This window comes from Prunus persica, chromosome G7, assembly GCF_000346465.2.
Source record: "Prunus persica cultivar Lovell chromosome G7, Prunus_persica_NCBIv2, whole genome shotgun sequence".
In the NCBI taxonomy this organism is placed as follows: domain Eukaryota; kingdom Viridiplantae; phylum Streptophyta; class Magnoliopsida; order Rosales; family Rosaceae; genus Prunus; species Prunus persica.
Window position 1 is genome coordinate 14159295 of NC_034015.1, and position 18724 is coordinate 14178018.

An 18724-nucleotide genomic window follows, 5' to 3' on the forward strand; every position below is an offset into this window, starting at 1 on the left:
AAGCATGTCAAATAGCTAGAAATTGGATTTTGAAAATAGAATCCTGATCTTCATTCAGGAAATAATAAAAAACATAAACGGTTCTTTTGAAGGGGAAAGAGAACATTTATCAAACTCAACATATGCCAATCGTCCTCAAGCTTCTTATTCTACCAACATCCTAAAAACCGAGAGCAAGAACAGAAATTTGAAAAATCCCTAACACTATACGCCCGAGAATGACAGAGTCATACACATACCGCAAAATAGTTTTCCAAAAACAAAACAAGAGAAGCAAGAACTGTAAATTTCTTCAGTACTTGTAATCCTTAACATGAAGACTCTCGGCAGCGCCTTCACCAAGCTTTGCATCACCCTTGTATGTTCCGAGGGTAGCCTCTGAGTTGGCCTTGGCCCTTGTGAGGAGAGCAGCCTGTGCCTTTCCAATGTTTTCCTCCTTTCCTGCCCAGGCTTTAAGTGTGCTCTGCTGAAGAGCCCTTCCGAATGAGAAGGAAAGAGACCATGGCTTCTTCCCCTTGAGCTTGTTCATGGCATTAAGGTTGAGGGTAGCCTCCTCTTCACTCTGGCCACCAGACAAGAACACCACAGCAGGGACAGCTGCAGGGGTAGTGCGCAACAAGGCACGGACTGTGTACTCAGCAATCACTTCGGGTGAAGCCTTCTTGGCATCAGATCCTGGAGTAACCATGTTGGGCTTCAAGAGAGTTCCTTCAAGGAGGACGTGGTGGTCATTAAGAGCCTTGTAGCATGCAGCAAGAACACGCTCAGTCACATCAGCACACTTCTCGATGTCATGGGGTCCATCAACCAGGATCTCTGGCTCAACGATGGGGACTAGGCCATTCTCCTGGCAAATGATAGCATACCGAGCCAAGCCATTAGCGTTTTCGTTAATGGACAGCTGAGATGGCTCATTGGGACCAATCTTGAGGACAGCACGCCATTTTGCGAACCTGGCACCAGCTTCATAGTACTTTTGGCAACGCTGGGCGAGCCCATCTAGACCCTGGGTTGTGGTCTCACCATTGGTTCCGGCAAGCTCAACGGTGCCCTTGTCAACCTTGATTCCAGGTAGAACACCTCCTTCCTTCAAGACATCAACGAATGGCTTGCCTGCACAACATGATAAACTGAATATTATTCCTTGGGAAATTTAAAAAACTATTAGGATAAGACCAATTCAAAACAAACACGAATTGGAGAAGGCCAACAATCCATGTAACCAGAGGATTCGTGAAATAGGACTACAAACAAAAACAGTATTCTGTTAAAAAAAAAGCTACCCAAACATTGTATGAACTCAAAGCATTTGTTAATGACGAATTACTGACAATAATGCCAATACATAGATAATATCTTATTGATTTCAAATAAAAACGACTGTTGATTCTGCAATCTAAATGCATTTTAAGCCACTTCCAAAGTATGAAAGCCAGAAATTTTGGTCGAAGTACCTGAGGCTGTCTTCTGGTAGAGAGTTTCTTCAAAGAGAATCACTCCACTAAGGTATTGGAGCACATCAGGGGCGGTGAAGAGGAGCTCACGAAGAGCACGCCTGTTTGATTCAACATTCTCAACATTGATGCTGGCAAAACGTTTGCCGATTGTTCCAGTTGACTCATCAGCAGCAAGAATACCCTTTCCAGGGGTGCCAATGTAGGCAGCATTGGCAATGAGCTCATCTGCAAGGAATACAAAATTCAGGAAACATCGACCAAAAATCACAACCTACATCTACCTAAAGTCCATAAATTACCGGAGAAAAAAATGACAGAACGATAACAAACACTAAGACAAGTCCAAATTGCACATATAGTCTTGTAGGTAAAACCAGCAAAGACCACCAGATATGCGGACGAGAACGCACCAAATACAATGAAAAAGACAACCATTATATGCTATATGCTTTCAAAAACTATTACAACTTTAGATCTCAACATAAAGAACTAAAAACAAACAGGAACTCAAAAGGGTAAAGTCCTATGGATAAGTGGATCATCACAAACATAGAAACAAAAGGTTGATCCACTAAAAACAGACCGCATAACAATCTTACAATGCAAAGTATCTAGATTTATACCAAACAATTGAAATACCCAGTAACTTGAGTTATTTGTAACTAAACTGTCTATGAATGAACCATGAGTTTATTCTAACTGCGCAAAGGAAACCCAAAAGCAATATGAAGTATGCCTGAGAGATTAGATCAAAACTTTAGTCACTAAAAACACTTCGGGAAGAACAAACGATTGCTTTCCTGAGAACCCAATCTAGAAAAACTGCAAGAGATCATTAGAGTGAAGAAAATAAATCTGGGCGTTCAGATCTCGAAGTCAGAAGTTAAAAGCCACTCAAAAACTACAATATACTGAATAAAGATGATTCCAAGCATCAAATCTTCAAAACGGAACAAGAACTACACAGAACAATCAGATCTAAGCAATAAAAATAAAAAGAGAGACACAAACAGAGTGATACGAACGTTAACAAAGCAAACAGAAGAAGTAAATTACCAGCGTATTTGCCCCTGAAAGCAGACATGGTTGATGCTAAGGCTTAAGAGGAAGAAGACTGGTTTTTCTTAGAGATAGAGAGAGTGAGATGGGAGAAAGTGAAGGGTGGGTGGGGCTTTTTATGTTAGTGCGGCTTGGAGGTTGTACTGCGCGCTTGGCTTCTTCCCCACGTAAATAAACAATTGTTTATTTCTCTGATTTTTTTACGCTTTTGCCCCCAACTCCTTAATTGGCCCTAGATTCATTTCCTATTGTATATCACAACGAATCAAATATTGTGGATTGCAAATTAAGTTTAACAAATATGTTTTAATTAAACAAGAAAGAAAAAATTTACCAAAAAGTTGAAAAGAAAAAGACATAATTTCTCAATTATACTAAAGAAACATTAGGGTGACATTAACCCATATACATGGACGAGTACATTGTATTAGACTCTAATAATAATAAAGTAAGATCATTATATAAATAATAGTCCAAATTAATTTAATTTAATTTACAAAAAGGAAGAATTGAATTAAAATGGTAGAGGGCGGCTTACTGCCATGAATAATTGGCCTAACTCTTAGAATTTAATTTTTATCAGAAGAAAAATTGATGTGTAAGTTGAAAAGGGGTATAATGGTAATTAGGCATGGTGGATTTTTTTTCCCCAAAAGTTTCTCAAAACCAGCTGCCGTCCCGTGATTAGGTAGGTAGGTGGGATGGGAAGGGTCAAAATTAAACTTAAATGAAAGAGAAAGGTGAAAACCAGACGACGAAAATCCTGTGGGATTTGAAGGTGACTGTGGGTTTGGTTTGCAGACCAAAGTTGTGAAACTTTTGAGCCAAAAACCAACACCGGCAATCTAGGTTCTGGTATTTAAGACAAGGCATTTGCTTTTTAAGCCTTTGCCATTACTTTGCCGAGAAATTATAGAATACTACGGTAAGATGATCACGTAGTATAAATCAGATTCGTGTCCTCTGTTTTTTTTCCTTATTGCCACATTAATCTTCAATGTTTTAGCATAAATTGGTTGTTGGAGTTTACAAAGAAAAAATATATATAAAGAGCTTCTCTTTTGTTGGTAGTTTTGACTTTTAGGAAACATAGACATATAACATGAATGACATTTCCAATGGGTTTGATTGTTTTGTAATTATAAACAGCTAACAAAAACGCTTTGGAATTCCCTAACCTTTACATTTGGGTTTTTTTCAACAAGGATCTTAGTTGTAATTCTATTTTGTCTTTAAGAAAGAAAAAAAAAACTGATTCGGAATATCACCTTAATGTCTCCTATATATGACTACTTGTACCTAATTCAACTATACAATTATAATATTTAGGGGTTCGTAACTTAAATAGCCTCAGATCGACTTCATTTGAATTTTTTTTATTTAAAAAAAATGCACATATACCAATTAGATGCATAATTCAATGATGAAATTGTCATCTTGATTTATTATTATTTTTGGGTATAAAATTATTGTGTAATAATGCAATACCTGGATTATGTATATGCTTTGTGGAGTGAAAGCTACATGCTTCAAGTTGGTTCTTTGTCACCCACCAAATTTCTAAGTACTTATAAGTCAACACAATATTAATCTTATAGTTATATACTTCATCGAACAAACTTTCAACATTTTATATAATAATCAAACCCAACTTGCCACTAGCATCATTTAGATCACGCTCAACAATTTTTCTTCTTTTCACGCCCATCTCAAATTAAAAATCATGGAAAACATGGCATGACGGTTTTTTTTTTAATTAGGTTGCACTTGCACATGCCACCCTTTGAGACATAAGAAAGCTATAAACAAAATAAGGTTTGACCCTCTTTCATAAATTTATACAAAACTTTTTTCCATTCATTCCTAGAAATTATATTATTGACTTATTATTTATTGTTATATGATTGAAATTCTTAAGCGCTCTCGTTCTCATTTACTTATTTCTTAATTTACATGTAACGATTATGTGATTACCGGTAAAGGAGGGTGCTAATTTGGAGGCTTTCATGTGTGATCGAGGCAATGCTTAATAGTTATACATCTCTTCTAAAATGTGTGTTTTAACATTAAATCCCTGTTTGAAACTCAAGATGGAAAAGAAAAAAATGTTGGTGGGTTGGTTTGGTTGTCTAATTCTGATAAGTTGAGGATTCTTCTTCACCTACCTCTCTCTTCAACTGTTGAACCAAGTGGCCAGGGATTTCCTACCAAATATCAATGCTTGAAATGAACACGAATTCATACTGCGTGGATCCAACGCATATATTTGAGGAACATTGAAGAGGACAATTAAGTCCTGAGCATACAGTCCTTGGAATATTCTTTCACTTTGATCCTCATATTTATTATTTATAACTTTTTTCTATATTTTATCAGCTCAATTACATGTTTTGTGCTCCCATGTGTGCATACATCATAGGCACGCTAAGATGTAGACATGATTCGTTTACATCTTAAATTTTTTTCTGTTCTGCCTGCCACATTATTATATTCGAGGGGAAGAAAAAGGGGGAAATTGGCCGCATTTTATTTTATTTTATTTGTTCTGAAAGGAAAGAAACTGCTTTCACGTTTCTGAAAGTTGCTTGTGATTAAAAGAAAATGAAAAGCATAGTTAATGGGATCGAACCACCATAACACGAACAAACAATAACCTTATGATTAGCACTAAAGAAAAACCTTGGATAATCTAAGAAGAAATGGGTCAGAAAGATAAAAAGAAGTACAAAATAGGTACGAAAAACTTGGCAATAAAAGCAGATTACCCAAATACATGAGCATGAGCACTTCACCAACCAAAACGAGCGACATAAACAACAAAAAACTCTTCATGCTTGCAAACCGTTCCTCAAGCTTTTATCATATTCTACTAGTAACTGGCAATAATCTCGTCAAGGCAGAGATTAGAAAGAAACAATAACCTTATGATTAGCACTAAAGAAAAACCTTGGATAATCTAAGAAGAATTGGGTCAGAAAGATAAAAAGAAGTACAAAATAGGTACGAAAAACTTGGCAATAAAAGCAGATTACCCAAATACATGAGCATGAGCACTTAACCAACCAAAACGAGCGACATAAACAACAAAAAACTCTTCATGCTTGCAAACCGTTCCTCAAGCTTTTATCATATTCTACTAGTAACTGGCAATAATCTCGTCAAGGCAGAGATTAGAAAGAAACAATAACCTTATGATTAGCACTAAAGAAAAACCTTGGATAATCTAAGAAGAATTGGGTCAGAAAGATAAAAAGAAGTACAAAATAGGTACGAAAAACTTGGCAATAAAAGCAGATTACCCAAATACATGAGCATGAGCACTTCACCAACCAAAACGAGCGACATAAACAACAAAAAACTCTTCATGCTTGCAAACCGTTCCTCAAGCTTTTATCATATTCTACTAGTAACTGGCAATAATCTCGTCAAGGCAGAGATTAGAAAGAAACAATAACCTTATGATTAGCACTAAAGAAAAACCTTGGATAATCTAAGAAGAATTGGGTCAGAAAGATAAAAAGAAGTACAAAATAGGTACGAAAAACTTGGCAATAAAAGCAGATTACCCAAATACATGAGCATGAGCACTTCACCAACCAAAACGAGCGACATAAACAACAAAAAACTCTTCATGCTTGCAAACCGTTCCTCAAGCTTTTATCATATTCTACTAGTAACTGGCAATAATCTCGTCAAGGCAGAGATTAGAAAGAAAACTTGAAAAAGAACCTACACTACGACACCAAAACACCGTTTTTGTAAGAGCAAAATCATTGGCTTTTACACAGCTCTGCATCAATACTTATAGTCCTTGACATGAAGGCTCTCTGCAGCACCCTCACCAAGCTTGGCATCACCCTTGTAGGTTCCCAATGTCGCTTCCGAGTTGGCCTTTGCCCTGGTGAGGAAAGCCTCCTGTGCCGCCTTAATATTTTCCTCCTTTCCTGCCCAAGCCTTGAGGGTGCTTTGCTGAAGAGCCCGTCCGAAAGAGAAGGATAGAGTCCATGGTTTCTTCCCCTTCAATTTGTTCATGGCATTGAGGTTGAGGGTAGCCTCCTCCTCACTCTGCCCACCGGACAAGAAAACCACGGCAGGAACAGCCACAGGCATGGTGCGCTGCAAGGAACGGACTGTGTGCTCAGCAATCACCTCTGGTGCAACCTTTGGTGAATCAGATCCCGGAGTCACCATGTTAGGCTTCAAGAGAGTTCCTTCAAGCAGAACATGGTGGTCGTTAAGAGCTTTGTAGCATGCAGCAAGAACACGTTCGGTCACCTCAGCACACTTGTGAATGTCATGGGATCCATCAACCAGGATCTCTGGCTCAACAATGGGGACCAGGCCATTCTCCTGGCAGATGATAGCATATCGGGCCAACCCATTGGCATTCTCATTGATTGAGAGCTGAGATGGCTCACTGGGGCCAATATTGAGCACAGCACGCCATTTTGCAAACCGAGCACCAGCTTCATAGTACTTTTTGCAACGCTCTCCAAGGCCATCCAGACCCTGGGTTGTGGTCTCACCATTGGTACCAGCAAGCTCAACAGTGCCCTTGTCAACCTTGATGCCAGGGAGAACACCGCCTTCCCTTAAAACGTCAACAAATGGCTTACCTGCATAGCATAATTCAAGATGTGGATATCATGGCATGGAATAATCATCCAAATACAACATGGAAACAGGATGGCAAGCTCAAGAAACATGCTCAAACTAACACATGAATATTAAAAATCATTCATAAATTTCAGATGAAATCCAATTTTAAACATGATTTTCACAATGCAAATGGAAAATTACCAGCAGCTGTCTTTTGGTAGAGGGTTTCCTCAAAGAGAATCACTCCACTGAGGTATTGGAGGGCACCAGGGGTGGTGAAGAGTAACTCACGGAGGGCGCGTCTGTTCGTCTCACTATTCTCAACATTAATGCTTGAAAGGCGCTTGCCAATTGTGCCAGTTGACTCATCAGCAGCAAGGATACCCTTTCCAGGGGTGCCAATGTAGGTAGCATTAGCAATGAGCTCATCTGCAAGCCACACAAAATGCAGTACAATGCATTAGCTTCAAAGTAAAATCCCAAACTTTAATATCCATAATATAAAACAAAACCATAATGTGGAGAGGAAACATAATAAAAGCACGAAAGATTCTGGAAGAACCCAATTTTCACACCTCAAACTCTGACCTTCAATTAAAAACTCAAAATGGTTTGAACTACGAATGCAAAATATGCCATGCTAAATACCCCGGGCAAAATCAGAGCTTTTTGGGTATATTTTCAATCAGCTTGAGATTTCCACATTATTTAAACAAACACGGCCACCAATTCAGAAAAAGATGGATGGTAAATCACTATTTAAACGTGACAATAAAAAAATTGTTTAATAAAAAACTATTATTTTACAGCAACAGAGAGCATCCGTACAGAATTGTTTATATGCCACAGTCCAAAAATTCAAGATTTTCTCTACCCTACACGAGCAGGACCACTCGCGCATCAAACCAAGGCTCATCCAACAACGTATTATGCATAACGTTCAACTAATCCTGAACTAAATTGCAAGATTAAGCACAAATTCAATCAATACATAATTGTAGCGATTTTGCAAACAGTAATTTTACACAGAAAGTTACTTGATCATACTGATCCATACTTACAATTTAATTCATAAAAACACAGATCAGAGCAACACTAACAAAAAGCTCTGATCAATTCAAGCGACATACGCAATAAATGGTAAAACGAGGAACAAAATATATAAAGGTAATTACCATGGTACTTTCCCTTGAAGGCCGACATTGTTGATAGTAAGAAGAGACTGGAATATGAAAGACTGTTTTGGTTTATCTAGAGATTGAGGGAGGAGGGAGATGGGAGATGGGAGATGGGAGAGAAAACGGTGGGATTTTAGGGCTTTATATGAGAGACGAAGGCCTTGGAGAACACGTTGCTCACTCTTTCTCGAATGATCCGGGTTTCTCACACATTTACTCTTTTACCCCTGGTTTCATATTGGGCTTATCATATAGCGGTCATGTGGCCTACCCACCGACCCAAAAAAAGCCCAAAAAGTATATAAAATAATTTGTGAAATTGTTCTGTATTATATATCACATTGTCTTATATTAACGTTTGTTTTGTTGTGAAACTATTCATATGAATTAGTATTCTTATTTTAAAAATTTCTCTAAATTATGCTCGAGTTGATTAAGGTAGTGAGTCTGTCTTCTTGCACCCAAATTCGAGTTTCCTCTTCGAAAATTAAATTATTTTAAATTATGTAAACAATCGATTATATTAAAAATTAAAAAAAAGATGTAACTAATGAAGGGTATAAAGGGTAAGCAAACCATGGACGCAAAATTACGGCTCACAAAAAAAGTTCCTGAAAACCACTGCGGTGAATTAATAGGTGGGCAGGAAGGGTCAAAACAAAACTTGATTAGAAATAAATAAATAAAAACAGCCAAAGATAGTAGTGTGGGGTGGGGAGTGAGTGTGGGGCTTTGGTTGGAATTTGCGAGAAAACCGAGAGCAACAACACCAACACCAAAACCAGTGGGTTAGGTTGATGGTTGTTGTTCGTACCAGAAACGCAAAAAGAGAGACCTTTTAGGTCTGCCAGTTCTTTTAGCTCTTTTATGGTCTGCTTCATTACCACATGTCTTTCCTTGATCACCAATCAAATGATGCAAAAATGCATATGTATAGAGTTTGTTCATTCATTAATATTATGGATTTGAGGATGAGTCTAGGGAGGATGTTTCCCAAAACTTCAATGATGCTAAAATCAAAAGGGTAGAAGGAGAATCGCTATTTGTCTACTGTATTCATCGTTCGGTGAATAAATTTGATGATTCGAACATTAATATTCAAATAAATTCGACATTCACCAAAAGAATATTGAGATTACAACATTTTAAAATGATTTTTACTTAATGCAGGTGGCCTTGACAAATTTAGAGTCTACTCTTTGAATTTTGATCACGGCCAACATTATTGTTATTGTTATTATTTCCTCCTACTTCATATGTCACGTATATATCTTTCAATGTGTATAAATATATGAAAAACAAAAAATAATGTATAAGCATGACGATCTACCATTTTCTTCTGAATTTATTTAGTTATAAGTTTAGAGGTTGAAGGTTGTCAAGGTTCATACTTTAAGCATTTTGTGTTAAGGGTCAAGCAAAATCTATGGCTATTATAATCATTTCTAATAGCATATAACAAGTGGAGTTGGTTCTTATCCATTTACATGGCAAAATAAGATGCAATAACAATCACCACATTTGAAAAATGGTTTGTACAAATACACAAGTCCTCATCATAAGGTCAAATAAAAATCTACGATCCAATTTGATTAATTTATTATTGAGAATGTGATACATCTCACATGAAATCTCATGCACATCAAGGCCATCAAATGGAGAAAATGGTAGTCACTACATATACATTCGTTCTCTCGCATATTCCTAATACTTCTTCAATTCATAACTTCTTTCATTTCAAGTAATTAAACAGGCTTCATATTCCGTTCTCGTGTTGATTAGCAAAAACCTTGGGCCATGCTTAGCCCAGTCCAATTACATCTCATCATAGTGGTGAAGGGGCTTTGAGAAACCACCCAACCAAAGCAGTAAAAATATTATTTTTCAGGCTCTTGACAAATACTATAAAAATGGGATGTGATATACTCAATTAAACAAAATCTTTTTGCTATTTCCGACTAATAACATAGTGATACATAGGATAATTTTTTCATGTGTCATTGTGTTATTAGTCGGAAATAGCAAAACAATGTTATACCCGTTATAAGTAAGTGTTTTTCCTTGAGTAGGGGTATTAGTTGGAAATAGCAAAACAATGTTATTCCCGTTATAAGTAAGTGTTTTTCCTTGAGTAGGGGTGGATAGATGATGAATCCAAATAGCACTTATTTAAAATGAGATGGTGACTTAAATTTAATGTCACATGTGAGGCTGGACCTAACCCACTTGGCACTTGCAATGAAATTAAATCCGTGAAAATAGTAGCTAGTCCTAGTCGTGGACGTTGTTTTTTCTATGATATTCAAGTCATAATATGGCCATGTGGATTAAGATGGCAGTCTCTGATCAACAGGTCACGTTACAAGGAGAAAAACTTGCTTAAAACGGGTGTCTTGCGTATGGCCCCTGTGTCACTTGCACGCATAAACATACAAGTGTGAGATATTTATTTCATGAAACTTATCGGAATAGTGTTAGATATAAATAACCTGATATAGACGTGAAAAGCATGATTAAGATTATACAGTCCCAAGATTGTTTTTTCCGCCTACTCTTCCTACGACTTGGATGAAGTAAACTTTTACTCTGGAGAATATAAACCCAGTGGATTGGGTAAACCCAAGGCCAAGTAACAAACCTCAGCCGGTCCTTTGCCAACTTATGATTTTCAAGCTTGTGACTTGAGCTATGCATAGAAACTTCCCATAAGTTTCCGTGCAATTAACCTCAGCAAAAATGCATAAACAGATGTTATAATGGCAGACAAATAAAATCTGCACGTTTCAATGGCAAGTTTAGTTGCTATAAAGGGCAACAGTTGCCCCCCTTGGGTTTCCAAAATAAGACCAAGAATCACTTTAGGAAAAAGCAAAAAAAAGAGAGGAAAGCAAACTTATTCTCCTATCCATCCCAACAGATAATAAAAATGGAATCTTTGCCTTGGAAGGGTAAAGAGAGAGGAAGAAGAGCAGACAGAGACACAGGATTTTAATGCAAATGCTTCCAGTAAAATTTGAACCTGTACAGTTTTCCTTCTCCAAGTAAAGCATATAATTTTCTATAGCTTGAAGAAGATTAAACATGAAAACAAACAAAGAACTTATAAAGTCAATGTTAATATAATATTTTTTCTGTTCACTAAATAAATAAAAAAAGAGGGGGAAACAAAGAATCAGTCAGGGCTCTTACAGGCACAGATCAACAAAGAAAACTCAGCTCTTTCTTGTCCCTTCTGTTCCAAAATCTTCTCTTCCAGCCACAGCCTGCTATCCAATCCACTCCTTGTCCTGAACATGAAAACTGCAGAACCCGATTTTGGATTGAACAACCAGTCATGAATATCCCACATCATATCCACCAGCAAACCATCCAAAAAAATTGCTTGGTTCCCTCTGAAATTCCATTTCAATCTCTTCACTTGAAATATTTTCTTCTTGTCAATGCAGACTGATAACACCGGGCCTTTCGAGCTGCCTTCGTCGTCTCTGTCACACTTGATCAAGATGTCATGTGCAGCTCCTCTGTCACAGAATTGAGCCTTGGTTGAATACACAGCATTGCCAGAAAAATGCTCACTCCTAGAAACCAATGAGAATTTTGGCTGAGAAATGATGGTTTTGTATTTCTCCAAATCAAGCACTTCTTCAACCTTGTCCCCAAGAAGCAGGCTAAGTTCTGAGTCTGCTAAAACCATCACATAAAACCCATTGCTTGGTTCTGGTCCTCCATCATAAGTAGCAGTGGACAAATCCCAGAAAACTTCCATCTTTGAATTGCAGGATTGGAATGTCCTGGTACCCTTTTGACCTTGCAGTTGATATGAACTGGAATTGAATTTGGATATTGGTGAAGAGGTATTTTCTTTGTCCCCAATGCTGATTTTGAGGCCTTGGCCTGAAAATTTGTTGTACCAGGTGAGTGTGATGAGGAGATGCTTCTGGGTTGAGAGCTTGGCTCTGTATATACATGTAACCTCATTTGGGATTGAAGGGGCCAATCTTGGGGTCACATAAGCCCGGTTTGAAGGCCCTGAACAATATGAATCTGATACTTTTATGGCATGTTCACTGTAACAAGTTGCTATGCTCCTCATTGCTGCATAAAACTTGATCGAAAACGAAGAAATCGAAAAGGAAATTAAAGATGAAAAGTTTGAAGATGGAGGGATCTGTGCTATAAGAAGAGAAGGGTTAGGGCTAACAGTTGGAAGAGGTAGGCAGAGTGTTTGTTTGGTCTTCCCTTTGGCAATGGAAGAAGGAAAATGGAGGGATTGAAGGTGACAAAAATAAAAGGCTACTTTCTCTTCTCTGTGGTTTTACTTCCATGTGAAGGTGTCCTTTCTTATTCACAACATTTAAGTGTTAAAATGTAAATGGAAAAAAATTAAAAAAAAAAAAAAAAAAATCAGTTCAGACAAATAAAGGAAGAGACAGTGAAATCCATGTTCTTGGCCAGCCCATCCCACATTAATTACGATTCCCTTAACCTTAACAATTCTTTAGAGAAAAATGAAAGCGATGACCAAAACTCCTTGCTTTGATTTGAGTAACCTGATCTGTTATGCCTTGCCTGCAGTATAAAATTTAATCTGGGTTAGTTAATTGCTAACCTAACCTTAGACTATATTTTGAGTCAACCAAAAGATTAACAACCGAATATGAGGGAAATTTGTTAAATGATTTTCCTAAAGAATAGGTCTATGAATCTATCATATACATGATATATGCTGTTTTTTATTTTTTATTATTTAGGTTTGGGGTTGGAGGCGGCAATTTTGATGTATGTTACGTATGTGTATATGACAACTGGGATAATGTTTATTGTCATATATTTGGTGTGTTATATTCTCAAATTGTCAGTTTAAAACGAGAAAATTTTTAATAGAGTTGCTTATATCACGTGATAATGATGAGTGACGTGATGATACAATCCAACTAAGGATTCAGATTTACAATGTAAATGAATATTAATGATAATAATTAAGCTTAAGATATATCTGTGCTAATAGGCAAAAGATGGGTAGTGACCGACTTCAGGATTAGGATGATATTGGACAACGTGGAGTTGCGACTATGAACATGATAGTGATGAATGGTATGGATGATGGTGATCATTGGGCCCACCAAATAAAAGCTGCCGTGGGATTCACCTACTACGACTCAAGACGACTTTCTTTTTCTTTTTTTGTGGAAAGAAAACGAAATTTGATTAAAAACTTTATAAAAGTAGGCGGTTCTAAGGTTTTTCTCCTGAAAATTAAAACAAAAAAACCCCTTTTATTATTGTTAATGCAATTCAGTTATTGCTAATTGGAGTTACAAAAGCTTAACCTTTACGTTTTAAAAAGGGGAAGCCCAAAAAAGGGAGAAAACAAAAGCTTGAATTTAATTACACCATAGTCCTTAATAAATTCAGAAAACAGTTACAATTGGGAGAATATGGAATTTACTTTCTTGGGAAAGTTTATAGTCCCTTCCTTCTACTCACTATCCTATAGTTTAGAGACTATCGCTTCTTTCAAAAAAGAGTCCCTTCCTCTTTTTATAAGATTATTATATATTTCTTATTACGTCTAGAAGTAAATATGTGAGATTTACTACTAAAACAAAGAATCTTGCAATGGTTGATGAAAATTATGAAACATTATCCTTAAAGTTAGTTCAAGTAATGAGGGTGGTTGAAGTAATGAGTTGATATTAGGAGAGATTAATCTTTCAATTTCCTCCAATTTACTCAAAAACTCGAAACACTATGGACAAAAAAAATTTCCTTCCCTTTTCCAGAAAACAGTGAGAGTGAGATGCCACACGCATAAATCATCAGCAATAATTTTTTGTATTAGGTGAGTTCCTAATTTGAAGGCTTGAGGTAGGAGTGGGGTTGTTGAGTTAGTTGGTCACTGACTTATCGGTTTCAAATTTCAAGTCTGTCGTAGCTGAGCACAACTGCAATTTGAGTGGGAGGGAAGGCAGGCTTAGGTACTCCATTGGCAACCCTAAACAAGGGAAAACTACCAATACTCCATTGGCAACCCTAAACAAGGGAAAACTACCAATACTTTAACGTCAAGGAGAAGAAGAAGGGGTATGATTAGACGTCCTAGCCAATTATTTGAAATATGTGGAGGATTTTAAATTTATCACCTTAGGCTCGTTTGAGACTGTTTTTCTAGGAAATACTTATGCTCATAAGCGCTTCTAAAAAATTTATATTAAAAATCTTGAATTTTCATAAAAAAAAATCCAAGTACTTCATGGAAAAGCACTTGAGAGTGCTTTCTGAAGAAGCTGAAGAAGCACATAACAAGTGCTTCTCTAAAAAGCGCTTCTATGACCTAGAAGCACTTCTAAACTTTTCTGCCAAACGTTGTTAAAAGCGCTTTTAGTTGTTAAAAGGTGCATTTAGCCTTTCCAGAAGCACTCCCAAACAGGTTACTCTTCTTAGCAATGAAAGTAATTTTATATACTCGTTGGGGCTTGTATAGCTTAAGCAATTATCTTTGCATTCAAGATCTTGTGTTCGAGTCTCCCTCTCTTGTATTACAGAGAAGATAAGAGGGAAACCAATGTATTACTCTTTATATATAAACGGGTTATCATTTCTATTAGAAATATGATTAGTTTAAGGTATTTTATATGCAACACTATTATTCTATTGAGCTATTTACACTAACACCCTTTGAGATTTTCGGTGTTTTAACAAAACCCCTAGAGGTTTCAAAAATTATACGAACACCCTCTGAGGTTTCAATTTGTTTTCACAAAACCCCTTTTCATTGATTCTACATCCAAAAATTTGATGATTTCATACACAAAAACTTTTACAAAACAAAATTAACCTCAACGAATGTATGTGCAATCTAATCTTAAAGGCTAACTTTGTCATTTAAAATTTTTTTGTACATAAAATCATTAATTTTTGAACGAAAAATCAATGATAATGGGTTTTGTGTAAACAATTTAAGATCTAAGGGGTGTTCGTATAATGTTTAAAATCTCAGGGAGTTTTGTGAAAATAAGAAAAATCTCGTGTTGGTGTAAATAACTCTATTGTATTTCAAGAAATTTTTTCAGCTAGCATCCCCGGGCCGTGCTAAGTACAGTCGCACCAAAAAAAAAAAAAAAAAATCTTGTGCTTGGGTGGACTATACTCTATAAACACCTTTAGCTTTGGGACTTATATATGATGACAAGAGAGAGTCCATATATTGAATCTTGCCTGCAAAGAAACCAGAAGACATGCATGTCCTCATAATACCAAAAGAATGAAAAGCAACTAAATTATAGAGCTCACGCTTGCAGCAGTTTGATGATTTACACCATGTGGTGCTCTGTAATTCTCTTGAGGATGTATAGAAGCCCAGATCTAATGAAAAAGCTGAACCAAAACAGTGATGTCGGTTGTGAAAGTGACTGTATCTACTGATGTGTATTGAGTGATGCTGTGCGTGCACAAAAGAAGGTAGAGGAGGAAAGTAAAGGGTAACTTCTTTCATGTGTAAATCCCCTCCTCCCAGAAACATGGGGGATAAAATAATCACTTACTTGAACCATTAGTTATTATTCAAATAAACCACTTGATCAAAGCATCCTTCTTTATTTTTAATGCTAATCAAAAGTATAATCCAAGTAAAATTTTCTTGGCCATGATTGGATTTTTGAATCCGATATGTATAGGGTAATGTTCTCTTGCCAGACTATATAAATCTTAATTAGTCGGTTATAAATTCACGGTCTAGAAACATACAGAGTATTAGTTTTGAGATTGGAGCAAAAACTCCGTTTCCTTGGTTCATACTGTTTGATTAATTGTTGGTCATATATGCAATCATGTATTTAACATATGAGCTATATGGTGATGAATTATACATGACAAGATAGCTCATGCAAACAAAAGACAAAACGCACACCACATATATACGTTGTGAACAAAATATTTATGGAAGGATGCACAAGCCAAGTAAGAATATCCTTTTCCTATCATAAAAATGCCTGCCTTCCTCCTCACAAGCCATAAAGCAATTATTCCTTACACTCCTGTTGAGATATAGAACAAAAACTCTCTACATATCTAAGAACCAGCTATGATGATTGAAAGTTGAACAGAAGATTATCTGGAGTTGTGGAATTGGAATATATTCCCATACCACGAAACCAACAATTATCATATATACTTGTGCAAGGCACTGCAATGCTGTATGTGCTTGCAAAGTTGCATGTCAATGTCACAATGAAGCATATATACCAAGTACAGCATCATAACGAATAAGATGTAGCTTCTGCAATGAGAAATCCTATTTCGCTTTGGATATGGAGATTACTTATATATTTTCACTGTTTTTGTCTCTTTTTTTTTCTTCAGGTACTTCATAAGATTCGATTGATAATCAATAATATTTTCTAGCTATGAGAAGACTGCCAGCTTTTTGTTTCATAAAATAACTGCTACAATGCACAGTTGCAAAGCTGTCAGTCTGTCTGCAATTCACAGTAGTTTTTTTAGAATCGAGCACACTGGCGTTTGACTTATTTGAAGAACAAAACTAGATGGTATTCATTTGTGACATCAGTCTTACTGCACTCATTAAAAGCACCACAGCAACATTTTTTTCTTTTAATTTTTATTATTATAAATTACATATATTAGCAACACCAACCACTATTTTAACTTTTAGCTTTTTCTTTTCTTTTTCATAATGCAAATCATTTCATCATATCCGCCGAGAAATGAGACTCCATCTAAATATATATATCAAGTTAGTGAATGAGCTATAACATTGTAGTCGTTGGAAACAAACTGACAAGAGACACTAGCTATATTGAGTTTTTGGGTCTAAATTGTTTGGAATGGTAATGGGTGCCTGTCTCTAGTATTTTTCATGTCAATTAACGATATCCAGAGCCGATTAGGCTAAACTAGGAGCTTATGGATCTTGTTAATTGTTATGTTTCAACTTCAAGACACTCAGCATCACCTTCTCTAATTGGGCTTTGTGTCAAGACCTTGTGTCTGCATGACACTTTGTTGCCTGAGATCAGCCCAAACTTTTTAAAAAGGGCATGAACCTTCTTCGGCTCTCAATGCTGGGCCAGAGACATTTTCCATGGCATGCAATACACAAGTTGGCCCTAAGGCCCCTAACTAGATTAGAGAGTCTATGTTGCTTGGTTTTCAAGTTATGTCATCTATTTCTTTTTCTCTTTTTAATACAAGCAACATAGGAGTAGGGGGATTCACACACAAGACTTTGGATGAAAGACTAACTTAATGTCTACGAGTGTTGGTTGAGTTGATAAGGATCGTTTTCTTTGCTAATTAAAGTAATTAGAAAAGGTTGAAAAAAAATTAGAAACCATTTTGTGCAGTATAGCCGCGCGGCTATACTCTTTAAATATTAATATATTTTAAAAGTCTAGGCGCATTGGAATATATTTTGACGCGTATAGCCAGTTGGCTGCACTCTTTTAGGTATAGCCGTGCTTCTATATAGTTAAAATAGTCGAATATATTTAACGTGTATAGCCAGTTGGCTGCACTCTTTTAGGTATAGCTGCGCGTTTATATGGTTAAAATATTCGAATATATTTAACGTGTATAGCCGCACGGCTATACGTTTAAAATATTCGAATATATTTCACACGTATAGCTGCGCGGCTATACATTTAAAATATTCGAATATATCGAGTATAGCCGTGCGGCTATACTGTTAACTTATTCAAAGGCCTATGCTCGTTAAATATATACTAAGAAAGAAAAAAAAAGAGGAATTGCAACTCCTATAATATCAGGAGAATGGAAGATAATGAAGAAGATGAACCAAATTCATATGTGGATCAATATAGGGAACATCGAGATAAATGATAAAATATATTGAGTAACCTTTAACACACATCAGACAAGCTCAATAATTAGCAAGTACCATATCAATCTATTGTGTCTGTCTTATCATGAAAAACAAAAGATTTTATTAGGACCTTAGAAGTAAAAATCCTCGATCATCAGATTTCTGATGTGAATTTTATGCTTCTCATATACATAACAAGTAGCTCATCAACTAACTAAATAGAGCTCATTTCCTAAGGAGTTTGTGCAATCACAAATGTTACATGAACGTGGGTATGAGCTCATTTCCCAAGTATATCAGTGTTTGTCTTTCTCCGAAAGTCTTCTATGCATCTGCAATTCCTAGTATCCTTTACCACTTACCTGTTCATATCTTGACACAGGTATATGCAACAAGATGAAGTGAAGAGTCCACTTAACCTTGCAACATTCATATCACTCAGATATAATTATTATTAAACCATCACTTATAGAGAACTGCTTATAAATTTCTATATAAAACCTAATAAAAGTTGTTGAAACCGCACCATGAATCTAATTCAAGAATGCCATATTTTGACGTTATCCATGAGATAAGGCTGACATTCT

The 18724-nt window shown here is 36.3% G+C and overlaps 3 protein-coding genes across 3 annotated transcripts; all 3 read right to left on the bottom strand.

Annotated features, from left to right (window-relative positions):
• Positions 6 to 2646, bottom strand: LOC18771153 (fructose-bisphosphate aldolase 1, cytoplasmic). Its single transcript, XM_007202192.2, has 3 exons — positions 2514 to 2646; positions 1455 to 1682; positions 6 to 1113 (listed from the first exon to the last, which is right to left on the bottom strand). Exons 1-3 carry the CDS (start codon positions 2539 to 2541, stop codon positions 293 to 295), a joined length of 1077 nt encoding a protein of 358 aa, XP_007202254.1. The 5' UTR covers positions 2542 to 2646; the 3' UTR covers positions 6 to 292.
• On the bottom strand, positions 5247 to 8428 carry LOC18769333 (fructose-bisphosphate aldolase, cytoplasmic isozyme). Its single transcript, XM_007202197.2, has 3 exons — positions 8291 to 8428; positions 7317 to 7544; positions 5247 to 7132 (listed from the first exon to the last, which is right to left on the bottom strand). The coding sequence occupies exons 1-3, from the start codon at positions 8316 to 8318 to the stop codon at positions 6312 to 6314; spliced, it is 1077 nt and encodes a 358-aa protein (XP_007202259.1). The 5' UTR covers positions 8319 to 8428; the 3' UTR covers positions 5247 to 6311.
• Positions 11280 to 12833, bottom strand: LOC18769338. The gene has a single exon (XM_007202782.2). It carries the CDS (start codon positions 12384 to 12386, stop codon positions 11466 to 11468), a length of 921 nt encoding a protein of 306 aa, XP_007202844.1. The 5' UTR covers positions 12387 to 12833; the 3' UTR covers positions 11280 to 11465.